This window comes from Eleutherodactylus coqui, chromosome 3 (genome assembly GCF_035609145.1).
Source record: "Eleutherodactylus coqui strain aEleCoq1 chromosome 3, aEleCoq1.hap1, whole genome shotgun sequence".
Classification (NCBI taxonomy): Eukaryota; Metazoa; Chordata; class Amphibia; order Anura; family Eleutherodactylidae; genus Eleutherodactylus; species Eleutherodactylus coqui.
In genome coordinates, this window is record NC_089839.1 from 150597471 (window position 1) to 150624458 (window position 26988).

The following is a 26988-nucleotide window of genomic DNA, read 5'->3' on the forward strand; positions in this document are numbered from 1 at the left end:
TTTTTTTTTTTAAAAGTGTTTTTTGTTTACAAAATTAGTAGAACATAAAAAACTGTATACACTTTGTGGGCTTATTCAGACATCCATATATCGGCCAGGTTTTCATGCCCAGAACGATATACGGTGTCCCTTTCTGCAGGGGTAGGAGGCGTGCCAGGCCGGGAGCAGTGCACTGAGCTCTCGCCCCCTCTCTGCCCCTCGCCACTGTTTGCAATGGGAGGTGTGGGGTGGGTGGAGCTAAGTTCTGTCCCGTCCCCTTCTATTGCAAATAGTGGCGAGGGGCGGAGAGAGGGTGGGAGCTCAGTGAACTGCTCCTGGCCCAGCCCACCTCCTCCCCCTGCAGAAACGGACACCGTATATCAGCTGGACGAGAAAACTCGGCCGATATACAGACGTCTGAATAACCCGTTTATCCCTGGAATCATGCTGACCCGGAGAAGAAAAATGTTATCACATTATATATTTTTATACTGAACGCTATAAAAATGAAATCCAAAAACAAATAGTAGAATTTATTTATTTTTCCCCAATCTCCATAATAAAAGTTAGGGCTTATTTACATGAGCGTATATCGGCCGAACGATATGCGCTTCCATCTAAGCAGTTCTCCCCTTTCCTCCTCCTCACCATCTCTCTGCCTCTCTCCTCCACTCCAGCGTTTGCAATAGGAGGGGGTAGGACGGGGCAGAGCTAAGTACCGCTGCTTAACTGCGCCCCCACCCCGTCCCTCCCATTGCAAATAGTAGCGAGGGGCGGGAGCTCAGTTCCTGCTCCTGGCTCTTCCATCCTTCCCCCCCTACAGACAAGGACACCGTATATCGGCTCGGCGTGAAAACCGAGCCGATATACAGTCGTCTAAATAAGCCCGTATCTTGTATGCGTGTATGACTGGCTTCCCCTATTTAGTGAGGCCAGCTTCACACGGGCAGGAAGGATTCCATAAGTGGGAGGCCTGCACCGTCTGTGACTCTGGCCGGCGACTCAGAGTACCTGAATTTTCTGTACTGCATATGACCCCGGACACGGGGCTCCTACGCAATAAATGTTAATTGCATATGGGCTATTTTGTCGCGGATTCACGTGAATGGCCTCCATTGAGGTCAATGCAGGCCATTCATGCGGAAACCACGACAAAATAGAGCATGCTGCGATTCTTCCTGCGTTTGCCGAATACGCAATTAGTATCCAAGAGTGAGCAAAAAAGTGATTAACGTGCTTTTCAATGCCCACGTTTGGCCGCGGATCCTCCGTACGGATTCCGCGGTTGGAATCCGCCCAAGTGAAATTGGCCTAACTGTGGGCAAACAGACCCACTCCTATGTATACAGCTCATCCTACACACGTCACCTTGTATTGTTGCATAAGGATGTCCCTGGCGGTGATGAATATCTTCTTGTGTAACATATCGGAATACTGAGCCAGAGTATAATCATAATCAAATCCGTAGATCTCGATGTCTCCCAGACAGATCTCATTGTTGGAGCATATGGCTGCTGGATTTAGCAGATTGCAAACACCAGGTGGAAGAATTTCTGCAAAGGAAGACAAATAGTTAACTCGTATTAATGGAACATGAAACAAAGTAACCATTTTGCACACCTGACTACATACAGTGTATATGACTTGAGACCCTTTTACATGGGATGACTGTCATTGGATGATGTCAAGTGATTGCTTAGTGCATGCCGGTGGAGCAGGCCGGGGATCATTCCTGCCTGCCCGTCTCCATTCACAGTAAACAGGCAGTCGTTCACAGATAAATGACTGCCTGTTTACACAGTACAATCGTCGTTTAGTTTTTATGTGGGCAGAAATTAAATGACGAACGATAAGTGCCGATCGCATAAAAGTAAATAAAAAGTTAAATAAAGTTAAAGATCAGATCCATGGGGGCAGCTGAGAGTACTTACCCCTGTCCTCTGCGATGTTCCGTGGTGATCTAGTCCTAGAGGACCTGACACCGGTTTTCTGCACATGCGCCAGACATATGACGTCACGCGCAGAAGCCTAGATCGCCCGGGAGATTTGAAATCTCCTAGCTTCTGGCTCCTGAAGGTAGCCGAGAGGCAGGAGATATCAACAGGGACGGCGGTGACCCGTCACCGGGCCCGTGATCACCGGTATCCAATGGATACCGGCGATCACAGAAAAGTAAAACAAAAGTTTAAAAAAGTTAAAGTTTCAGCTTCCTCATGGATCGGATCCATGGGGGCAGCTGGAAATACTCACCCCCATCCTCCGTAATGTCCCGCGGCGATCAGGATCTGCCGAGGGCTTTTGCGTATGAGCCGATGTGGAGTGCATGCGCAGAAGGCCGGAGAGCCCTGCAAATTTAAAATCTGCCTGCACCCGGCTGTCAAAGATAGCTGAGTGCAGGGAGATGTGACTGGGGACCGCTGTATGTGGTTACCGGTCACATGATCACTGTTATCCATTGGAAAACAGTGATCATGCAAAATTAAAAAAGGTAAAATAAAAAGTTGAAGTTCATATCAGTGAGGGGGGAAGAAATTACATAACTAAGGCCCCCGGATTTGTCCCACAATGGGATCTTTATCCGCGGACCTTACCCTGGCTTCTGTGCATTGCCCGTCAGCAAATTGCCCAGGAAATTCAAAATCTCCCTGCTCATGGCTACCAAAGATAGCTGAGAGCCTGCAGATTTCACAGGGGGGGGCGCAGTATGCCGTTCCTGGTCACGTGATCGCCGTTATCCAATGGATAATGGCAATCTGGTAAAAGTAAAAAAATGTTGAAGTTTCATCTCCCGGTGAGAGGAGATGAAACTTTTTACTGGAGACCTTTGTATTTGAACCCCGACGCGATCCTCCTCCACGGACCTTACCCGGATTCTGCACATGCGAGCACCCGCAAAATGCCAGACACATGTGCAGGAGGCGGGGAGGGCCCAGGAAATTTTAAATATCCTTGCTCCTGGCTACCAACGGTAACCTAGAGCAGTGACCGGTGGCCTTCTTGAGCGGTCCGTGGTCACATATTAAAAAGGTAGCGATCTACCACTAGGCCGATCTCACCCATCCAGATAGGAATTACGGATTCCACATGCGTTTGATCAGTGGTAATACGCGGATCAATCAAATGCACTGGATTACACAATTCCACTCACATTAGCCAGTTGGAATTACGCAATCCACCCGCAGAAAACAGAACGCAGCATGTTCTATTTTACCGCTTATATCTGCAACATAGAGTATGTAACTACATTGTATGAGGGCTGCGGAAAACCGTGTCATCGCTAAGCGAAGGTGTGGCAAATACAAACAACAAAAGGTGTACTGCGCATGACCGCCTGTGTGAGTAGGCAGTTATACGCAGTACATTATGCAGCCGTACGCAGGGCCACGGCTGGGCTCACAGCTGGGATCCGCTGCGGGCCTCCGCAAGCGTATTCGACATACGGCCGCGTGAACCCGGCGTTATTCAGATTGTTACCTGTAATACGTAAATTTACAAGAAGCCCCGGGAACGCTCGCCTTCCTGCAGTGCCAGGAGCGGCTTGTTGAGCGTCTTCTGTGTGAGACCGCCGCACTGCAGCAAGATTACGGAGCCTGACAGAGAGCCACTTTTTACACCCCATACCTTTAAAATGACGTATTTGCAAAAATATGAAATTTTATTTTTTCTCCTCTAAATTGCATTAACCCCTGAAAAAAAACTGCGGGGTCAAAATACTCCTGGACCCCCCTCAGTGAACACATTAAGGGGTGAAGTTTTTAAAATGGGGTCGTTTGTAGGGGTATCTATAATTCTGACACCTATGAGCCTTTACAATCTTGGCTTGGTGCAGGAAAACAAAGTGTTCCTCAAAATGTTAATAATTAATGTTAAATTTGTACGTCTTGTGAGACAGTGACTGACAAAGTGCTGGAGGGTGGATACGTGCCACTGAGCGGCCTGGGCTCGGTGGAGGAAGCCAGCATTTCTGTGTCAGTAACGCTATGTTACTGACACGTTGTAGTTTTGTAAGTGGCTCCAAGCCGCATAGTTCGGGCCGGCTTTTCCTCGAGTGGTCAAAGCGAAGGGTGGGATGGCCACTCCCACGTACCAGGTGAGGCTGGTACCAGGCCTTATAAAGCCTGGGCCTACAGGGCCTAGATAGAGAGCGTCTGGCTGAGAGCCAGAGAGAGGGCTCTGTGGAGCAAGGAGCCCGGCTAGCCCAGTGTGTGGGCTGAGAGAGCCAAAGGCGAGGTTGACAGGGTGACGCCCCTAACCTCAACACCCAGGAGGGTGTGGTGAGACCTCCACAGGTCTGAGGACCGGACTGGCTATGTGACATTTTGAAGTGAGTAGTCAGGGCCGGACTCTTGTGTAGTAAGCGCTCAGACGAGCAGGTGGTTATTTACGTTTTATTTGTGTTGTTGGCTGCAATAAACCCAGGCCAAGCCTAGACTAAAGGACCTTTTGTTGCCCGGTGTCACTGTCTCTGGCCGTGGATGGCCACGCTGCTACTGACCCTAAACGCTAATCCCTCACAGTCTCCTAAATGGTTAAAATAAATGAAAGTTTTTCCAATGTGCTTCCAGAATAAAGTAAACAGATGTAAATATATATCTTAGCAGAAAGTTGTGCAGTATGTTTGCACATATTTGATATATTACAATTGAAAAATTTCAAAATTCAAAATTTTCGCAATATTGGCACTTTTAATAAATATACACTATGGGACTATTTTCACCACCTAAATGAAGTACAACATGTGGCGAAAACACAATGTCAGAATCGCTTGGATATGTAAAGCCTTTACGGAGTTATGATATGTTAAGTGACACACGTCAGATTTCCAAAATTTGGCTCCGTCACTAAGGCGCAAACAGGCTTCGTCGATAAGGGGTTAAGGGCTTAAACAAATTGTGTGTTTTTGTCTTCTTATGCGGCTGCATAACAGGATGAAATGAAACCATTGATTTCAATTATTTTGTTTCCCATTTGGGATTATCGCGCGTTGACCCCCATGACTTTTTTTCTAATTTCTTTTTTTTGCATAGCGATCTGTAGTTTTTTGGGTTACATACAACTTTTGGATCACTTTTTCTTCAAATTTTTTTTTTTTTTTTGCATACATGGTGCCCAAAAAGAGCACAATTCTGGCACTGCATATATTTTTTCTGACGGTGTTCGCTGTGTGCGATCAAGTGCTCAGTCCCTCATGGGTGTATTGTCACCACATATTACGCACGCATATTTCCCTTGCGTAACACCAGGTGAATGGAGGCAATGAATGTCTATGGACTTGTATTCTTCCATTCACACCAGCGTTGGAGCTGCGAGGGGACATCCGTATAAAACGAGAGAGAAATATATCTCAGCATGCTCTATTTCTCTGCCTTTCATAAGGAGCTATTGAAGAGATGCATATTGAAACGCTGCCCCCTCGCAATGCCTGCGAATGGATAGCGTTTAATAAAGAAAGTCACACTGCGTGTGTCCGTGACGTCATCATCCCAGGCATTCGCAGAGCCTATCTCAGCCCATATACATTCTCTACCGACACAGCATAGGGGCTACGATGAGTACAACGGCCAGTACAGATTTTTTTTTTTATCCCTGTTTTTCCGGTGACATTGCTAGGCGATGACGTGGAATCCGCGACCTTTCCACAATGTCAAAGGCCACGGGTTGGACGGCTTCCATTGATTTCTGTGAATTGCTCTATTTGTTTGAATTTGTGTGGAATGCTGCGGATCGTCCGTGCGGATGACAATTGCATATTCCACAATTGAAACTGGGGCGTGTGAGACCGGCCTAACCTGGATACTGAAGGCCCTCTTTACACAGAGCGACATTGTTCAAACGAGCAAAATGAATGCTAATCGTTCGGTGTAAACGGAGCGAACGACGAAAGATTAATCCTTCACTTTTCGCTCATCGTATACGGGCATAAATATCACCGCTGGCTTGTTTACTAATCGTTCAGTCGTTCTCAGTGACTCCACGATTTCTTATTGAATGAGCCAATGATGTATCTGCTGTGTAAACAGGCTGCAGCAGTGACTCTGACAAACGAGAAATCTCACATTCCCGAGTGCGATATCAAGCCAAGTTTCATAACCCGATATCGCGCTTGGCTGTGTGAAATTAGCCTAATGGAGGGGAAAGGCAACGACTGATTTTCTATTGCTTTTTCCACATCCTAAATAATAAAACAGATCGTACTCACCTCCCCTCGGACACTAAAACAAAACTGATCGACTCAGACTACTCCGGGTGAAATAAAGTGACTGCTGCGGCCAATCAGACATCACAGCGCTCATATCCTGGGCGCCGTGATGCTAGGTATTTGGGGACATGACACTGTGGCCTCTGATTAGCCGCAGCAGTCACGCGCTTCCGTCCTGCTGCCTACCCAGAAGCGGGCAGTGTTAGAGACTCAACTCTTCTTCGGGGGTCAGAGGAAATCAGAGTATGATTTCAACTATCTAAAGCCCTCACTGACTGACTGACTCGCCACTAATTCTCTAACTTCCCAGTGTTGTACAAACATGAAATTTGGCAGGAGCATTATTTAGATACTACATAGGATCTATGTCTATATACTGAGGAGAATCTACCTCACCTCCATGTCTATGTACTAAGGAGAATATAACGCTCCTCTATCTGTATATAGTGAGGAGAATCTACCTCACCTCTATGTGTATATACTGAGAATTTACCTCACCTCTATGTGTATATACTGAGGAGAATCTACCTAACCTCTATGTGTATATACTGAGGAGAATCTAGCTCACCTCTATGTGTATATACTGAGGAGAATCTAGCTCACCTCTATGTGTATATACTGAGGAGAATCTAGCTCACCTCTATGTGTATATACTGAGGAGAATCTAGCTCACCTCTATGTGTATATACTGAGGAGAATCTAGCTCACCTCTATGTGTATATACTGAGGAGAATCTAGCTCACCTCTATGTGTATATACTGAGGAGAATCTACCTCACCTCTATGTGTATATACTGAGGAGAATCTACCTCACCTCTATGTGTATATACTGAGGAGAATCTACCTCACCTCTATGTGTATATACTGAGGAGAATCTACCTCACCTCTATGTGTATATACTGAGGAGAATCTACCTCACCTCTATGTGTATATACTGAGGAGAATCTACCTCACCTCTATGTGTATATACTGAGGAGAAGCTACCTCACCTCTATGTGTATATACTGAGGAGAATCTAGCTCACCTCTATGTGTATATACTGAGGAGAATCTACCTCACCTCTATGTGTATATACTGAGGAGAATCTACCTCACCTCTATGTGTATATACTGAGGAGAATCTAGCTCACCTCTATGTGTATATACTGAGGAGAATCTACCTCACCTCTATGTGTATATACTGAGGAGAATCTAGCTCACCTCTATGTGTATATACTAAGGAGAATCTACCTCACCTCTATGTGTATATACTGAGGAGAATCTACCTCACCTCTATGTGTATATACTGAGGAGAATCTAGCTCACCTCTATGTGTATATACTGAGGAGAATCTACCTCACCTCTATGTGTATATACTGAGGAGAATCTACCTCACCTCTATGTGTATATACTGAGGAGAATCTACCTCACCTCTATGTGTATATACTGAGGAGAATCTACCTCACCTCTATGTGTATATACTGAGGAGAATCTACCTCACCTCTATGTGTATATACTGAGGAGAATCTACCTCACCTCTATGTGTATATACTGAGGAGAATCTACCTCACCTCTATGTGTATATACTGAGGAGAATCTACCTCACCTCTATGTGTATATACTGAGGAGAATCTACCTCACCTCTATGTGTATATACTGAGGAGAATCTACCTCACCTCTATGTGTATATACTGAGGAGAATCTACCTCACCTCTATGTGTATATACTGAGGAGAATCTACCTCACCTCTATGTGTATATACTGAGGAGAATCTACCTCACTTTATGTGTATATACTGAGAAAAATATAACTGACCTCTATGTGTATATACTAAGGAGAATCTACCTCACCTCTATGTGTATATACTGAGGAGAATCTACCTCACCTCTATGTGTATATACTGAGGAGAATCTACCTCACCTCTATGTGTATATACTGAGGAGAATCTACCTCACCTCTATGTGTATATACTGAGGAGAATCTACCTCACCTCTATGTGTATATACTGAGGAGAATCTACCTCACCTCTATGTGTATATACTGAGGAGAATCTACCTTACTTTATGTGTATATACTGAGAAAAATATAACTGACCTCTATGTGTATATACTAAGGAGAATCTACCTCACCTCTATGTGTATATACTGAGGAGAATCTACCTCACCTCTATGTGTATATACTGAGGAGAATCTAGCTCACCTCTATGTGTATATACTGAGGAGAATCTACCTCACCTCTATATGTTTATACTGAGGAGAATCTACCTCACCTCTATGTGTATTTACTGAGGACAATATACTGAAAGGCTGTAAAGTACATAAGGAAGCGGCCATGAAATGCAGAGATAGAGCATGCCTTTAAGGGCTCTTTCCCATAAGCGCATATCGGCCGGGCCGAAATGCGCTGTGATCTGATGCATTAGATTCCAATGCATCAGATCACATGGGCGTATTTCTGAGACGTAAAAACACCCGGCCAAGCCAATATAGCGCCGGGCGTTTTTACGTCGGACCCAAAAGATAGTCCTGCAACTATCTTTTGGGCCGGAATACGAAGGCCGCTGCATGGGCTCTTATGTGAGCCCATGGCAGCGTATGCAGGTGGGAGTTTAGCAGCGTCGCTGCTAAACTCCCTCCCTCTGTTCTCCTATTCCCAATGTAGGCTCACCTCTTGTTACTCACTGCTCATTCTGTGCAATGGGAGGGGGCGGGACAGGGGGGGAGATAAGCGCTGGTCCGCACAAACGTTTGATTTGTGTGCCCATTCACCAGATTTTCCTCTCCCAACGTAGCGTGTATCGGACGGCTGTGAAAACAGCGTATGATATGCGCTCGTGGGAATAAAGACGAAGGCTAAGAAAGGGCTGCAATCGGTACATGCAGTCTGAGGAGAATCTAAAGCTCCTCTATGTGGATAAATATTTTATTCCTTGACTCTAAAGTAACCATGACTTCATAAACTTTTCCGTGCAAACAACATGTAAACACCTGCGCCAAAGTAACTTTTATAAAGGGCCCAGCTGCTGGAAAAGGTTTTGTAGTCATGATAAAACCAATTTAAGGGTTAATTGTATCAGGTCATTCGGTACTGCAACTAATATTTCCAATATCGCACAGCCATTTATAATGAAAAACTGATTTTTTCCCCCCCTTTGTTCACCTAAAAGTCTGCGCCGACTTGGATGTGATGCGGTTTCAGCCGCACAATGCGAATAGACACGATTTCTTGAGTCCAATCCTGGTCTGGGCATCAAAAAAGCCTGAAGAAAACCTGCAGCTCTGACTGACTGAGGCCGGGGCACGAGCGGAATGTCATTGCGTATTACACGTATAATACACGGTGAATAGAGTCAATGAAAGTACATTGATCCAGTCACACTTGTGTATATACATTGCATATAATATGCTTGTAAAGAAGGCAGCATGTACTATTGTACCGCCTGCAGGACGGCCTGCGGGAGATACACCGCCATACGCCATCACAACTGAGGGGATTGCAGTTTTGCATGCAACGTTTTAGCACCGCTAGTGGTAGCTCGGCCTCGCTAATGGAGTAGTGACTGAAGCTGGTCGCACAAAACTGGCGTAAATATGAACTCCATTCCCGAAAGCCGCTTTCACACAGCCGAGAAATCGTGCGAGATTTGTGAGTTGGGAGACGCACAAATATGAACCCCATTGTTTTGAATGCGATGTGAGGATTCCCATTGAAAACAATGGAGGATCACTACTTCCATAAAGGATCACACACTGGTGAGCGCGACTAAAGGACTGACTGACTAACTGTGGGACGGACTGACTACAGGACGGACTGACTAACTGAGGGATGGATGGACTAACTGAGGGGCGGACTGACTACAGGACCGACAGACTAACTGAGGGACGGACGGACTAAAGGATTGACTGACTGACTAACTAACTGTGGGACGGACTGACTACAGGACCGACAGACTGACTGAGGGGCGGACGGACTAAAGGATTGACTGACTGACTAACTAACTGTGGGACGGACTGACTACAGGACGGACAGACTGACTGAGGGGTGGACAGACTGACTGAGGGGTGGACAGACTGACTGAGGGGTGGACAGACTGACTGAGGGACCGACAGACTAACTGAGGGACGGACGGACTAAAGGATTGACTGACTGACTAACTAACTGTGGGACGGACTGACTACAGGACGGACAGACTGACTGAGGGACGGAAAGACTGACTGAGGGGTGGACAGACTGACTGAGGGGTGGACAGACTGACTGAGGGGTGGACAGACTGACTGAGGGGTGGACTGACTGACTGAGGGACGGACGGACTAAAGGACTGACTGACCAACTGTGGGGCGGACAGACTAACTGAGGGGCGAACTGACTACAGGACGGACAGACTAACTGAGGGACGGACGGACTATAGGACTGACTGACTAACTGAGGGAAGGGCAGACTGGGAGACTAACTAACTGGGGGCCGGACAGACTATAGGACTGACTCACAGGTTATATAGGACTGACTGACTCTCCTACACCTGACAAAGTTACTGAGAAGCAGGACTCCCCCCTCCCCCACTGTCACCTGTCCCCGTCCGTCTCCGCAGCCCCCATATCCCCCGCAGTTACCATACACCAGCTTCTTCATCTCATGGTAGCGGCTCCACAGCTGGGCTTTGTTGTCCTCCTTTCCCGGGGCCCCCGCGGGGCTTGAGCCACATTCAGTGCCAGGCTGCTGATGAGGGGGAGTGCTGAGCCGGGCACTCAACACCCGGCTGTACCCAGCAACTCCCGACCTTCCCCGGGTACACAGCGCAGACATTGTGCTGCAGCAGTCCGTGCGGCGTTAGGGAAGGCGATGGCCCCGTGTGGTGGACTGGAGAACTGCAGGCAGACTCGTCACTGCTGATTAAAAGAATATTAAACACAAATAGATAAATGACAAGAAATAAACATAACTACTGCGTATAGCGCTGGTCTGCGTGGCAATGCAAAACTAACAGCAGGCACAAAGCAGTAACAAGGCACTCATTTCAATCAACAAGTTTCGTATGCAAAATTAATCATTTTGGTGGCACAACCGTCGTAACTTAACCGCACTTCTTTGTTATAATTTATTTCACACCTTTCACTACAAATTCTGAAATCTTTCATATATAGAGTGAGACAAAAGTCTGGACACACCTGTTCTAACTTGTTCTAACTGGTATACTAAAGGGAAAAACGGATTTCCAACTTGTGACAGTATTATTAGGCCGGACTCACACGGGCGAATTTTAATTGCATAATCCGTGATTGATGTCTGGCAGAAGATCCGTGGTAAAGCGCAGGCATTGAAAAGCATGAACTTTTGCCAATTCACTCAGACATGATGGTAGGAATTGGGATTCTGCAAGCAGAAGGAAAATTGCAGAATGCTCTGTTTTAGCGTGAATTCCATGTCTACATCCCTCATTGAACTCAATGGATGTGAGTGTTCTGTCGCCCATACGCAATTAACATTGCATATGAGCAGCGGAAACGCTCGCAACTTCAAAGGAAAATAGATCGAAAAGCTGGAATGTCGGCTGAAGGGAGAGCTCAGTCTTCCGTGCGGATCACAGTGTTTCATCCAACAGGATGGCGAACCTCCGCCCATAACTGTGGCTGTACACAGATGGCTGGATGTGCAATTCCCCTGGCAGTGGATTGGGAGTATAGGTCCGGTAGAATGGCCACCAAGGTCGCCAGACTAAACCCCTTTGGACTTTTGTCTCTTGTGTATGGGGAAAAAAACTATTATTTTACATCTGAAACGGCAAAACCTACAGCGCTTGTGAAGAAATATTGCCTGCAGTTGTTCAGCGTGTTCACGAAGACTGGAATAAACATTTAACCATGTGCATCTAGCAGAATGGTGAAAACTAATGTAAGGCACTTCGTGAAGCTCTGCCCTCACTTAACTCCTAAACCAGTAAAGATGGGGCAAATCTATCACTTCCAGGGTGTTTCGGAGTCATTTCTCGTAAAGATTAATATATCACATGACCCCTTCCCATTTAAAAAATCTGAGCTGAATTCAATATGAGTTCAAAATAGGCACAAAAACATCCCCTCCATCAAAAAATGAAGCCCCCTCTGCCAATTAATACTCTTACACCAGTTAAAAGGCAGTGTCTAGATTTTTGCCTCATCGCTCATTCACACGTCTGTATGTATGGCACAGAGTATGCAGTGAATACAACCTATTCATTTCACTGGTTCGGTCAGGTGTGGTTTTTCGCATGCATTTCGGTCACGCCAAAAAAACCTGCAGCGTCTCCTGTTTTTGACCATTTTGCACATGAAAGTAGCACATTTTAAACTAATTTAACTACATGCTCCTATTGAAATCAATGGGCGCATGCTTGTTTTTTTTTTTACATGCACAAATATGCAGGGCAAAAAATACAGTAAAATACGCCTGGCGCACAAATGTGCTTCTGCCCGTGTCAAGGCGGCCATAAAAATATATGCAGATATTAATATCAGTGCGTGAATAGGACTTTATTACTTACCTACAATGGTAAGTGCACATCCACAACAAAAATTGAAGCGGTCGTCTGCCCTTTTTTTCACCGATGACCCACCTCTGGCGAGATTCTCAGTTGAGGCTCGTATTGCGCAGAACACATGCGTGTTCTGTGTAGTACATCGCAGATTTACATGTATGATTCTCATGTGTAAAATGTGATTGTTCTCAGCAAGAGAAACCATGTAATCTTGTAGATATGATACCTTTTAATGGCTAACAAAAATACATGATGTAATAATAGCGAGCTTTCGTACCAACGCAGGGTACTTCTTCAGGCTTATGGATTGGACCTGAAGAGGCATGGATATTTATACACACTTATAACATACATACTTATGACAAGGCACAGATATGGATGTGATTGGTTCGCACAAAACCACAGAAGAATTTGGGAATATAAATTGATAACAACCTTTGACACGCTGAATACTGGGTTAAATTATTCCCCAGGATTTATGCGTGAATGGGAAGTGTGAGACTTGATTGCACAGATAAGACCCCCATCAACAGTAATTCAGGGACCATAAACTTTCACTCCCTTATCAGTGTTAAGCTAAAAATGTTTGTGTACCTCTTGTAGATATTCAAGCCTGATGACCTCCCCCCTCCAACAGTAATTTAGGGACCATAAAACTTTCACTCCGCTATCAGTGCCATGACAAAAAAAGTTTGTTTGCTGTTGCAGAATTCCTTTTAAGTGCGAACCAATCACATCCATATCTGTGCCTTGTCATAAGTATGTATGTTATAAGTGTGTATAAATATCCATGCCTCTTCAGATCCAATCGATAAGCCTGAAGAAGTACCCCTGCGTTGGTTCGGAAGCTCGCTATTATTACATCATGTATTTTTGTTAGCCATTAAAAGGTATCATATCTACAAGATTACGTCGTTTCTCTTGCTGAGAACAATCACATTTTGCTCTACTGGCTAACACGGTACCAGATCTTTGTTTTCATTATTCTCAGGTGTGGCTTACACAAATCAAGGATATGCTGCAATTTTTCCTTCTTGCTGCATCACAAGAGAAAAATCGCCCGTTTGAATAGACCCATTGTAAATAATAGGTTCTATTTTTGTACGTCTCACAACGCACAGAACTCACGTGATAAAGTCGGCTACGTAAATACGGCCTGAGATGGGTGGCAAGTTGCATCATCTTCTTGAAAGTAGCTTCCCATTAATTCTCCTCCATTGTCACCACATTGTGAGCACAGCCTTGAGTCGGCACATTTCCTTCACCTGAATTTTTCGGAGATGTCCTCCGACATTGTGTAAATGAACCAGATTGTCAGTATTCACGAACAATAAACACGCACTGTTCAACAGATTACACGTGTGACACATGGAGTCAAACACCTGTTTGGCGGTCAGATCTCGGCCGAACAGGTACAAATCCGCTGCACTGGGAGGTGTGATGTCTGATAGACTGTCTAAAGGAAAAACTGTCCTTGCTGCCTATAACAACCAATCACAGATCAGCTTTTCTCCCTCAAGGTAATCTTGCAAAATTAAATTTGCTGTGATTGGATGCTATGGGAAACAAAAAGTTTTTTTTTAATTTTAATAGCTTTCATAAATCTGCACCATTCCAATTGTCATAGGGGACCATCCCAGAGTTTTACAGTTTGGGATTCCTAGTGACAGAAACACTCCCTATAAAGGAATGATGTGCACCTTCTTTGTAATTTGGACTCTCTGCCGTCTGAATCGGGCCTTAACCTGTAAATTATGTTGTACTTCTAGCGTATTGTGAGGTTTCCATACTTTGATCTTAGAAGAAAAAGCATCAGCCGTGCAGACAATGAGAAGCACTTCTATTATTCCCCGGCGTGTTGGACATCTCATATATGGGGTGGGGGGTGGGAGAAGGGTGAGGGTACCTTACATAGGGCAATTATCGCCCCAATTCTCACTGGAAACAGCAAATTCAAGCGATAATCGTCCCGTGTACAAGCGGCCACTGACGGGGTACTCAGCGGGGAATTGCTCACCGGTCGGAGTTGCTTAGTTTTTAGCAGAACTAAAAGCCAAGTGATAATCGGGCCGTGTAAACAGGAAGCACTCAAATCTAGAATGACTCCTGTGTACTGTGAATGTAGACGGGCGATCAGAATGACCTCTGATTCGCTCGCCTCCATACATTGAATGACTATGCTCCTGGGTAAAGCCGCAGCCCGTGGCACGACTCTGGGTACCTTTAGGCATTAGGAGTTTCAATATGCCAGATCTTTTGTTCTCAAGGACCATAGGCCGCCAGATGGGTACTCTAATCTACAACAAGAGAAAGCGAGTATAATCAGCCAAGCCTGTGTATGGGGGAGGCAGAAGGAATAGCTATTGGCAAACTAAGGCTTCGTTCACACAGGGTGAAGTTGCTGCGGAATGTCCGTTTGGTGCAAAATTTTAAGTGGGTTTTATCGCGTATTTCTGGGCGGAATTCTCCCCCTTATTGAGAAGAGGTGAATTCCGCAGTGGAAACTGCGATAAAATTGTGGTGCAGAATTCAATTCCACAGCATGTCATTTTCCACACGGGTCTTGTGCGGATTATAATGCTGAGACTGTAAATGTCGTGGAATTTCCATGAGGAGAGTCTGCACGGAAATTCCACCGCAAATCTGCCCCGTGTGAACACAGCCTAAGAGATCCCTTGCTCAGCTAAGGCTGCTTTCACGCCTGCTTTAGGGCTTTCTGTCAAAATTCCATCTGTTTTTTTCGTGTCTGGCTCAGAAAAATGGAATTAAACGTTTCCATATTTTTCCCCATTGATTTCAATGGGTTTTCAAAAAAACAGAATGCTGTTAGTTTGTTTCCAATCTGTTAGATTTCCATTTTTACTGTTAGAAATAGCGGTGCAGACTGGCAGCCAAATGTTGCCACCAGGGGAATATGTGGCGCTGCATGTGATTGCCATGGCATATATAATGCAGCTAGTGAAAGGATTGTGTCAGTCTGCTATTCAGATTGGTACAGAGGACTGCAGGACTAGGACTCTAACATCACCGGAGGGTACCTCACTGGTTAAACCGTGAAGGGCTAACAAATTATTAAACACGTCCAAGGAGCATACACCGCACCCCATTTGTAGGACAACGTCCAAGGAGCGCCCACCGTACCCGATCTGCAGAACCATGTCCAAATAGCGCTCACCATACCGACCACATCCAAGGACCACACTGATCCGTATCTAGAGGACCACATATCACACATAAAATCCTGTATATAGGTTTTTCCAACATAACAAATGACTGAGCCATCATATAGTAAACATATTCCAGTCCCTAACAAGAATGGCTAGTACTTAGCCATTAATTATTCCCCGGGTGGCCACTTTCGGTACTATTTTATCCTTCAAAAAAGAAAAAAAATTTAAACTCCAATCCCCACTGAGTATATAAACCAACTTTTATTGGTTTCTGCCCCAGTTTTTCACTGGAAACCTCTGAATGTCTCCATTAGGCCTCCTGCACACGGACGGAGTTGCATTGCGAAATCTGGAGCTGGATTCTGCAGCAAATCCAGCCCATAGCATGCTATGAGAATATGCAATTGTCATTTTCTGCTCGTGGGGAAGAAATTGCAGCATGCTGCGATTTTGTGCGGGCTACGAACGGCAGGCTTCGATTAAAGTCAATGGAAGCCGTCCGTTCTGTGGTCGCGTAATGACACGGCGTCCTCTATACTGCGCATGGGCGCTGCAGTTCCGGCTGGCACATTCGCAGCAGAGGAGAATAATGTTGGAGAGGTATGCCTGCCGGGCACCGGGTTGAACTACGCTGCGGGAATCCCGCATGCGGGGTGCGACCCGCCCATGTGCAGGAGGCCTTAAGGCCAGAAATCCCAGAAATGTGCGAATATTACACTCATGTGACATTGGTCATCAAATTGGGGACAAATAACTGACAATGCCAAAGCCATTTTATGAGAAATACATATTTATTTTCAGTCATGGTTTTTACTCTGTGAGGTATTTGAGTTGGCAATTTGCTGCAGGAAAGCTCTTTGTTCACACATTCTCTCCGACTGGCGTCTTCTGTACACATCATCTGAAAGGAAGATCAGAAACATTTAACTCCTTAAGGACCCGGCCCTTCTTGGCCAGAAGGATGCAACGATTTACACTTTTCAAGAGCCATTGGTACCCTTTTTGGTTAAATAAAATGCATTGTAAAACTTTTATACATTTTTATTGGGGGACAGAGAAAAAAAAAAAGGTGTAGAAGTGTTAATCATGCAGCATAAACAATATATATTTCTCTGTAGCCTGATACGATTAGGAGGATACCAAATTTATTTTTGGTATTAAATTTATTATTAGGTTTCTCCCCTTTTACACAATAAAAAACAATTTTTGGAATTTTTTTTTTTACATCGTTCATTCTGATTCCCATAACTTTATTTTTCCCTGGATGGAGCTCTGTGAGGGCTTGTTTTTTCATGTCGAGCTGTAGTTTTTATTGGTACTGTTTGATAGTACATAGGTCTTTTTTGTTCACTTTTATTGTGGTTTTTTATTGTAAGGCAAAATGAACAAAACAAGCATTTTGCCTCAGTTTTTAAAGTTTTTTTTACCTTACATTTGACGTGCAGGATAAATAGTGTTCAAGTAATGTACAGGTAGTTACGGATACAATGATTAGAAATATTTAAAAACTCACATATTTGGTTTATGTCCCTGATCACTATAATAATGCATTGCAGTACTTCTGATCACAAACAGTGGCAGGCCTGGACACCAGTGCGTGGCATCTAGTTGCCATGGCAAGCCATCGGCCCTCTGTGATTACTGGCAAGTTTACTGTTGAGTTAACTACTCCACAGCCAGGATGTAAACTAACGTCCTGTAGCGGTCAGTGGTTAAAGAGACTTATGGGCTGATAGTATGTGACCCACTGAGTGACCCCGAGTCCGGGGATGTGTTATACTTACCTCCTTCGGTGTCAGCTGGAAGTGCATTGAGCGACGCACTAAGTAATCTGCCTGTTCAAATTTTGTATCTGCACAGCGCTGCTCAATGAAAGATGAGCGTATTCTGTGTAGTTCTTGATATTCATGAGCTGTGGCTTTCCCGCTCATTAACAGCTTTCCATCCATCTGTGGTAGTCATGTACGATCCGACTTCTGATGTAAACCCAGTGCATATAGGAAGTGAACAAATGTTTATTATAAGGTTGACAGGCTCAGAGGGATGTTTGTATATTGAATCCAAATCTCTGGGTCCCTATTACATCATGGACAGAGCTTTACTTATTAAAAAGCGAACATTTATTGTCAGGTCTGGCGGCTCTGAGGGTCTCTGTGCCCGCACTACCAGTCCTATTACCCAGGCTGCGGCGCAGAGGAGTTCCGATCTTGGAGACCTTCCCTGGTTGCCGCGGTCCGATGCACCAGTTCGCACGCTCCCGTGCGCCTAGTTAGCCATTTTACTGGGGCCGCGGCAGGTTACTGCCCCGCATCCCCATTGCCATGACGCCCAGGCGTGTTCCTTCTGTCGCTGCCTGTCTTGAGCAGGTGACAGGCGCTGTTCACTCCCGGCGTCCTGGGATTGGGTCCTGCTGCTGTCAGGCTCCCTGCCCCTATCAGCTGCTGGGGCAGGAGTTCTGACAGCATTTAAGCCACTCAGTTTCCTCTGGACCTTGCCAGTGTATGTTTGGTCTCCAGCTACACCCGCGTTACCTGTATTGGATTTCCTGCCTTGACTCTCTGGCTTCGGACCTGACTTTGCCATCGCCTGACCCCTTGTACCTCATTCTCTCCTGTTGCTAACCCGGATTGCCTGACCTGCCTTTCTGTTTGTGTGTTTACCTGTATTTGTCTGTGAGTCTGACTCCTGCCCTGCATCCCTAGCGAGTTTAGGGACTGTTGCCCAGTTGTCACCCTAGGGCCTAGCCTAGGGGGACAAGTAGGTAGGGACAGGAGTTGCGGGTAGTTTCAGGGACTTCCAGTTACCCGGACCCCAGTTCCCTGACAATTATTGGTTCATCTTATCTTTTCATCACATAAAGAAACCAGGAAAAGTATATTTACTTTCACTTATGTGAGTTACATACAGAAAAGGTGGGAGGGAGATACAGGAAGCTAGAAAGAGAGATAGGGGGCCCATGGGGGATTGTAGCTGCAATCTCCCAGTTTCCACTTACACTGCGTTCTCAGCTAACTATATGGGAGACTTATTACAGCAGGGTAGGGAGAGGAAGAGCAAGCAGGGGTGTATTCCAGTTCAGTCTCCTGGTATCTGGTTACACAGTGTATCTTAGCTACATTTTATTTGGTAGATACATAACAATATATAATATGCTTCAGCCTTTGGGCTGATAACAGAGAAATAGCTTATAAGTCCATGTACCACATTCAGTAATAACAGATTCCCTTTGCATCAATTTATTTATTTTTCTTAATGAATTGCATCTTATTCTGTGTTAAAAAGCATAATTTCTAATTGGTCTCCTGCCTCCTTCTTGTTCTCTTCCGAGCCTAATCTGAGATCAAACTCTACATTTTATAATATACATATTCAAAAAGGAGGAAAAGATTTGACAATTTAATTACAAACAAACTACAACAGACACCCCTTCCACACAGCATTTCAGGGGGGGGGGTTGACTTTTTAAGTTTGATTTTGATTTTTTTAAGATTTGAGCTTAGAATAGGCTAGGGGACGAGGGGGAGGGCTGGAGACCAGGCTGCCAGAGAGCTCGTCTGAGGGCCTCAACAATGAATAAGACTGAGAATTCTACAATGTATACCAGCTACAAAAGACAAATGGTTGAGGAAAAAAAACACCCATGAGAGACCGCCTCCCATACGGACATGACACAGGAAGCTCCTAGATCTCTTTAAAGGCGGGAAAACCCTTCACCTCCTCAGTCCCTTTTTATGACATTCCATTGACTTCCTTTTACTATTTTATCTTTTTTTTTTTTTTTTTTTAATCTAGCAGAAGGGGGAAAATTAGCGTTGCTGTCGTGGGCCCATGGAAAACTAATTATGTGTAAGTAATCTTGTTATTTCCCTTACACACCCAAGAGAGGTTATACTAGATTACTAATTAGGGAGGTTTATAGCCTGAAGTACTACACTACTGATGGCCAACAGTTCATTGGATTGGAGAATCCCCCAATAGAGTACTAGTGAAACTCAAACGCTGTCTTGTAGCCTTGAAGTATTGGTACTCTTTCCTGATGTTGAACCCCAACCAACCAAGTGGAAGTTCCGAATCTAAAAAAAATACCATTTTATTCATTGTTGTGAGTGTACTTGCAGACACCCCCTAACAGAGGGATCAAACTCAGGAAACATTAGCTGTAGGAACATAAAACTTTGGGAAATTTCTTTTGATACCATGGGCACGCAATACACAGATTTTGAACAAAATCTCAGATATGAAGGTGGGGAGCATTAGACCACTTGACATGGAATGACTCAGGTAACCTCTCATGCCATCGAGTTTGGGAGTAAGGCCCTGCGGCCCACCCTGAAGAAAGCCTTGACAGAGTAGAGGCAGCCAAACAGCTAGCTCAGCATTTTCCAACATGTCCCAAGGACAGGAAACAGGAACTGGTGAGGTGAAGGGTGTTCCCGCCTTTAAAGAGATCTGGGAGGTTCCCGTTTCCTGTCTGGATGGGAGGTGGTCTTTCACTGGTGCGGTCATGGGCGTAAGGGAAATGCAATTAAAGCCAAGTGAAAAAATGCCTTTCATGGGATATATATAAAAATATATATTATATACACACACAGCGCCCAAAAACTAGAGAATCTACTAGAGTAAGGCAACAGGATATCTGTATGTAACACAAGATGTTTTGAGGAAGCAGGAAGACTGCAGTACTTACAAAATGTTTCCTTGCCAATTCGAACATTGATCATAAACCATTCCATGGCTCCTCCGAGGACAAAGAAGAAAGGCAAGAAGCGGTACATGCCGAATCTCCGCTTCCCCGGGACCATATCCATTAGAGTTTGAATTGTGCTCCTAGACCTCATATCTGCAAGTCTACAAGAGAAAGAACAAATCCAATTCTACTCTTCATAAAAAAGGCAAAAGAAACTATTTAAAGCCGTGTTCACCTGAAATTTGCATCGAATCCTCATCAAGTGTCCCATTTATTTGAAAGTTTTTTGTTTTATTGGCATAAATCTGAAATCCATGTCGTGGGAAAAAAAAAAAGAACTGATGTCACTGCTTAATGTGCTGAGAATCTGTGTCAGGTTTTCCTGTTTTCCCCATTAAACAAGTCTAACCCACGCACAGATCCACGGCAACCCTACTGCAATCCGCATCAGAATTTTCCAGCGGTTCACATGGCCTAAGATGACGCCCGGATATCTCTTTCAGGCCGGCTTCACACTGGCGATAGGCTATTTTGTGTTGCGAGAGTGAGTGAAAACGCATAAAAATGAAACCAATGATTTTTTAATGGTTTCATTCTCTTTTGCGAAGCCTTCACTGCACACTCGCAGCGCTAAGAAAAAGCAGCACTATCGCCTGTTGGCTTCAATAGGGCCGGCGCAAGCCCCATTGAAAACATAGGCAGTACATCGCGCTCCCCTGACACAGCTGTGACAGCTATGGCAGGAGATTCCTTCATCCCTGCGGGGACTGTGAATATGAAAGAATCCTCTGCCATAGCTGTGACAGAGGCCCGCGATGCTATCCATTGCTTTCAATGGGGCTAGTGCTTCTGCAGCCCCATTGAAAGCTATGGGTTGCAGGCAAGCAACGCAGCGATTATTTTCGGGGAAGGGCTTGAAATATAAGCCCTTCCCTTAAAATCCTCTCTAGCTGTAAAGAAAAGTGAGAAAAAAATTTAACTCACCTAGAAGAGCCGTCCGGCCCCAGTAGACGTCTTCTGTAGGCCCGGGATTAAAAAATCCCCGCCACCAGAAAGCACTGCCCCTGATCGGCTGAGTGCTGTAACCAATCAGTGGCGGCACCCAGCCATCATTGATTGACAGGTTAGCGCTGCCTGTGATTGGTCAAAGCGCTCAGTCAATCACAGGCAGCTCTCAGCCATTCATTGCTAAGGGCTGCCTGTGATTGGATGAGCGCTGTGACCAATCAATGATGGCTGGGTGCTGCCCCTGATTGGTTACAGAGCTCAGCCGATCAGGGGCAGTGCTTTCTGGGGGCGGGGATTTTTCAACTTTAAATAAATAAAAATCTCCTACTTTCCCGCCGTCCGTTCGGGAAACCGCAGAAAATAGAGCATTCTGAGGGTGTTTTCCTGCACGTGCGATCCGCATGCCGGGAAAAACTGACATCTGCAGGTATTTAATTACCTGCGGATGCCCAATGAATGTCTATGGGCATATAGAACTGCGGATCATCCGTGCGGATTACACAATTCAATTTTGACAGGAGGCCTTAGACTCTGCTGGAGGCGGGACCTACCTAATAGGCTGAGCTACATGGTGGACATGGAGGCTTTTGTCAGGCAACCGGCTGCTATGGGAAACTAATGTTACCTTGCAATCACAGTGTGGGCTGCCGATGGGTGACAGGAGGCCCCTCTCCTTTATCTGTGAAGGGCTCCTTCACACGAGTGTATACGCATGTGCGTGCGCCTCAGCGCAATTTTTTTCTACACTGAACAAAACTTTTTGGGGAGCATATCGGCGTATTTTACTGTACTTTTCCCGCCAGCTGGGTATGTTCATTGGACGCACTGCTTGAAATGGAACACGTGGATCTCATTAGACTAAACTGGCCTTCTGCCGTGGAATTACACATCTCCTTATGTAGTTGCAAACCCCATAGACTTCTATGAGGATTTTTAGTGCGCAAATGTACAGAAAAGTAGAGCATCTCACTTTTAAAAAAAATATTTTCTATGACTTAAATACACAGTAAATATGGAAATCTAAACAAACTCACTGAAATTAAAGGGGTTGTCCCGCGCCAAAACATTTTTGTTTTTTTTTCAATAGGCCCCCCGTTCGGCGCGAGACAAACACAAGGGATGGGTTAAAAAAAAACAAACGTTTAGTACTTACCCGAATCCCCGCTCTGCGGCGACTTCTTTCTTACCTTAGCAAGATGGCCGCCGGGATCTTCACCCACGATGCACCGCGGGTCTTCTCCCATGGTGCACCGTGGGCTCTGTACGGTCCATTGCCGATTCCAGCCTCCTGATTGGCTGGAATCGGCACACGTGACAGGGCGGAGCTACGAGGACCAGCTCTCTGGCACGAGCGGCCCCATTCACCAGGGAGAAGACCGGACTGCGCAAGCGCGTCTAATCGGGCGATTAGACGCTGAAATTAGACGGCACCATGGAGACGGGGACGCTAGCAACGGAGCAGGTAAGTGAATAACTTCTGTATGGCTCATATTTAATGCACGATGTACATTACAAAGTGCTTTAATATGGCCATACAGAAGTGTATACCCCCACTTGCTTTCGCGGGACAACCCCTTTAATGGGTTCTATTCTCTGCATATTTTACCGATACCTCCATGAAGGAGCCCTTAGGGCAGCAGCCTGGCTGTCAGTAGTCAGCTGAGCCACTGCCATAATATGTATGTGCAGGTTAAAAGCCCATTAGTGAAGTCAGTAAAAAAAGTATATTGGCCATCTCTAAAGGGTTAAAGAGAAACCTTGGTTTCCCCTAGCAACCAATCACAGCGCAGCTTGCATTACATATTTAGCTCTTGAAAAGTGAAAGCTGCGCTGTGATTGGTGGCTAAGGGCGTCACCTGACAGGCAATCCCGTATAACGCGCTGGATGACATTCTGAGGAACATGGCAGACTGACAAGGAAAGCTCATGCTGCAGGAGTGTCCTCCACAGCGTCTACATACATGTGCACTGTATGACTACATTACACGTCTCCGGTACGGTCATACCTGTACAGCCAGTGCTCGCCGCTTTCCTGTCCATGAGCGGTCCCTCATAGAGCACTAAAGGTCAGCGTGACTATCGCTTTCCCTGGGAAACCAAGACATGATGAACACCACGTGACTGGACAACAGTGACTAAACCCTAGGAAGATTCTCGCTCCGGAGCATGCGCAGTGTAAAGAATTGTCTGAGAACCCAAACATGATAAAGATAAAAGCGGAAGCTAGCAGCAATCCTCAACGTGCATAACACAGTGTGCGCCAGAGCCAGCCACCTCACGTGTGCCACCCACTGATGCCCCATAACAGTGCATGCAGGCTGCAGCTGCCCCATAGCACTGTGCTGTACACAATTTCTCGATCATACGCTGAAGCACCCCCAGATGCCCCATAAGTTTGTGCCAGTTGCACCCCATAAGGCTAGGGTTACATGGCGACTCAGGTGTCACTCAACCCAAGTTCGCGCTGTATCCCTGCGACCTTGCACCCTCGAGTCCCTATGCTGCGGGAACGCTGCCACAACTATGACCAGCAGTGAGGTTGCGTCAAGGCATCTAGTGAGTGGCACCACGACCTGGAGCTTGTCGGGTCAAAGGGCGACACAGCAGTCCCTTCCACTGCCAAAGCCTTCATGCACCCCCAGGCTGAAACTGTCGGCGCATGTTTTTTTCTGCATGTTTTTTGAGGGCGCAGAAAAAAAACATGACATACTCTATTTAGGTCTGCAATTGTGCACCGTCTGCACAGAATTGCGCACTGAAAGGTGCAATTTTGCGTGGAAAATTGAAAACACCTGGGACTAAATCGGCTGGCCCACCTACTCACATGGCGCTGCTGGGACCGCGCTGATGTGAGCAGCGCAAAAAAGTACAATAAGTCTGGGTTCACACGGGGCGGATTTGCCATGGAAATTCCGTGCGGAATTTCGCCGCGGAAAATCCGCATGCGGACGCTAATCCCAGGATTAGCCAGCCATGTGGACGAGATTTATCAGAAATCTCGTCCACACGGGACGGCAAATCCGCTGCGGCTAAGCCGGCAGAAGCCGCCGCTGCGGCGCGGATTTGCCGACCGCAGCATGTCTATTTTTTTTTTTCCGCTGCGGTCGCGCTCTCCTCTATGGGAGTGCCGGCCGCAGTGGAAGAGCGAGCGTCTGGTCCGCTTCAAAGCGGCCGCAGGTTTGGCAGCAGCGGTTCTCCCGGCGGAAATCTCGCAGTTTTTCGCTGCGCCCGGGAGCAGGGACACAACAGCGGTAAGAGCACACGCAGAGAGCCGGCGTACGGCCTCCCTGCATTGCCAGGACGTCGGAGCAGACAAGAATCTTACTAGTCAAGCATCCTACTGCACACTGATGAGGGGCAAAATCCCTGAAACCGCTGTCTGTGTATGGATTCTGACTTGGTTTACAATTCCCAATCATTTCTCTACAGACCTTTATGAAGAGTAGGGCATTGATTTGCAGGAATGCTGCCATCCAGTAGGTGGCGCTGCAGAGGTATTGTTCCATCTCCCTTATTTGCATATTGGTAGACAGTTTTGATATATGGAACTGATACTTGTGTCTTCTGGCCTGCATACAGGTCTACAGAGACCCTTCAGAGGCTATCTCTGTCCATCATCTAATGTTTTTCCATGATTAGACGTGTTTGGCTTATACGCCAGGAAACGCCCCTGATGTATACATTTTACTTTTTAAGGAGGACCCAACTGAGGGTTTTTAAGCTTATGGCAAAGGCTGTGGTTGGATTGGTTACAATTTAACCCCAGTGGGTCCCTGAGCCTCCCAAATTTTCATTCGCATTATATTCTGATTCTGGACACTTCCTTTAAGGATACTTTTGCACGGGATGACTGTGAGGAACTTTTCCCCTTTACCCAATAGAATGTACATATATGTCCTTCAGGTGTGGGGTTTGTATGGATCAGGAGCCCCCATGGCTACTTGTTGCACCTTGTGAACGACACCTCTTTAGTCCGTTTCCTATTTCTATGTGAGACCCCCTGTTGTGTCTTCTGTACTCAGTTGGCCTTCTTGTCCAGTCTTCAGTCTTTTTTCAGTTAGTCCGTTGTGTAGACATGAGGAAACGGACAATATTAGCGCCCCCATCATAGACTGAACCCCCAAACACTTGTAACTGGGGACAGGAGAGGCCTTTATGACATTACTATAGGTACAGCTGTATGTTCTCAGCTCTCCATATAGAGCCCCTATAGCTCCTGTCCCGCAGCAGCTGCCGCCGTGTCACTGGGAGAGGATTCAAATTATTATATACTTCTAGAATAAGGAGCGGCAGCGATCACTCTCATCATGACCGCTGTGTAAGGAGAAATCTAGATAAAAGACAAACACCACCATGTAGATTTATAGAATATTTTATTAGAATAGAAATAAGCAACATTGTAATGAAATATTACCGGCCCTTTTAATAAATGACGCAAGGATCACAGTGACTCTCAGGTCGGCCCGGTGGAGACCACAGAACTTGTTGCGGTCCTTCTGAGCAGTCCACCATTGTCCTGAGATGAGAGCCGCCGGACCCAAAGATCCAGAGGAAGGCGAAAAAACCCCCCGGAGAGTTCTACCTCAGGAGGGCAAAAAAATTCCTTCCTGACCCCAGATGTGGCGATCGGTTATCACCCTTGATCCAATCTGTCCTGCTGCTTATTGCTGTATGTATGTGTATATATATGTAATTATAGGTGCAGGAAAGCTGCTACTATAAATAGATATATATATCCTGCTTCTAAGAGCGTACAATCTAAAGTATAATAAAACCCCTCCCCACCCCGCCATCTGCTATTGGGGCGCCCAGGGCCCCTCCCCACCTCGCCGGCTGCCTTTGGAGCGCCCAGGGCCCCTCCCCACTCCGCCGGCTGCCATTGGGGCGCCCAGGGCCCCTCACCACCCCGCCGGCTGCCTTTGCGGCGCCCAGGGCCCCTCACCACCCCGCCGGCTGCCATTGGGGCGCCCAGGGCCCCTCACCACCTCGCCGGCTGCCATTGGGGCACCCAGGGCCCCTCACCACCTCGCCGGCTGCCATTGGGGCGCCCAGGGCCCCTTACCACCCTGCCGGCTGCCTTTGGGGTGCCTAGGGCCCCTCCCCACCCCGCCGGCTGTTTTTGGGGCACCAAGGGCCCCTCCCCCCCCCGCCGGCTGCCATTGGGGCGCCCAGGGCCCCTCACCACCCCGCCGGCTGCCATTGGGGCGCCCAGGGCCCTTCACCACCCCGCCAGCTGCCTTTGGGGCGCCCAGGGCCCCTCACCACCCCGCTGGCTGCCATTGGGGCGCCCAGGGCCCCTCACCACCTCGCCGGCTGCCATTGGGGCGCCCAGGCCCCTCACCACCTCGCCGGCTGCCATTGAGGTGACCAGGGCCCCTCACCACCCCGCCGGCTGCCTCTGGGGCGCCCAGGGCCCCTCACCACCCAGCCGGCTGCCATTGGCGCGCCCAGGGCCCC

The 26988-nt window shown here is 46.6% G+C and overlaps 2 protein-coding genes across 2 annotated transcripts; both read right to left on the reverse strand.

The window, feature by feature from the left end:
• Positions 1-1329: 1329 nt before the first annotated feature.
• LOC136620183 (5'-nucleotidase domain-containing protein 2-like) lies at positions 1330-11421 on the reverse strand. The gene is made up of 2 exons (XM_066594890.1): positions 10766-11421; positions 1330-1532 (listed from the first exon to the last, which is right to left on the reverse strand). The coding sequence occupies exons 1-2, from the start codon at positions 10956-10958 to the stop codon at positions 1330-1332; spliced, it is 396 nt and encodes a 131-aa protein (XP_066450987.1). The 5' UTR covers positions 10959-11421.
• Positions 11422-16608: 5187 nt separating this feature from the next.
• LOC136621098 (ubiquinol-cytochrome c reductase complex assembly factor 5-like) lies at positions 16609-23645 on the reverse strand. The gene is made up of 3 exons (XM_066596337.1): positions 23538-23645; positions 20524-20684; positions 16609-16737 (listed from the first exon to the last, which is right to left on the reverse strand). Exons 2-3 carry the CDS (start codon positions 20672-20674, stop codon positions 16634-16636), a joined length of 255 nt encoding a protein of 84 aa, XP_066452434.1. The 5' UTR covers positions 20675-20684; positions 23538-23645; the 3' UTR covers positions 16609-16633.
• Positions 23646-26988: the final 3343 nt, after the last annotated feature.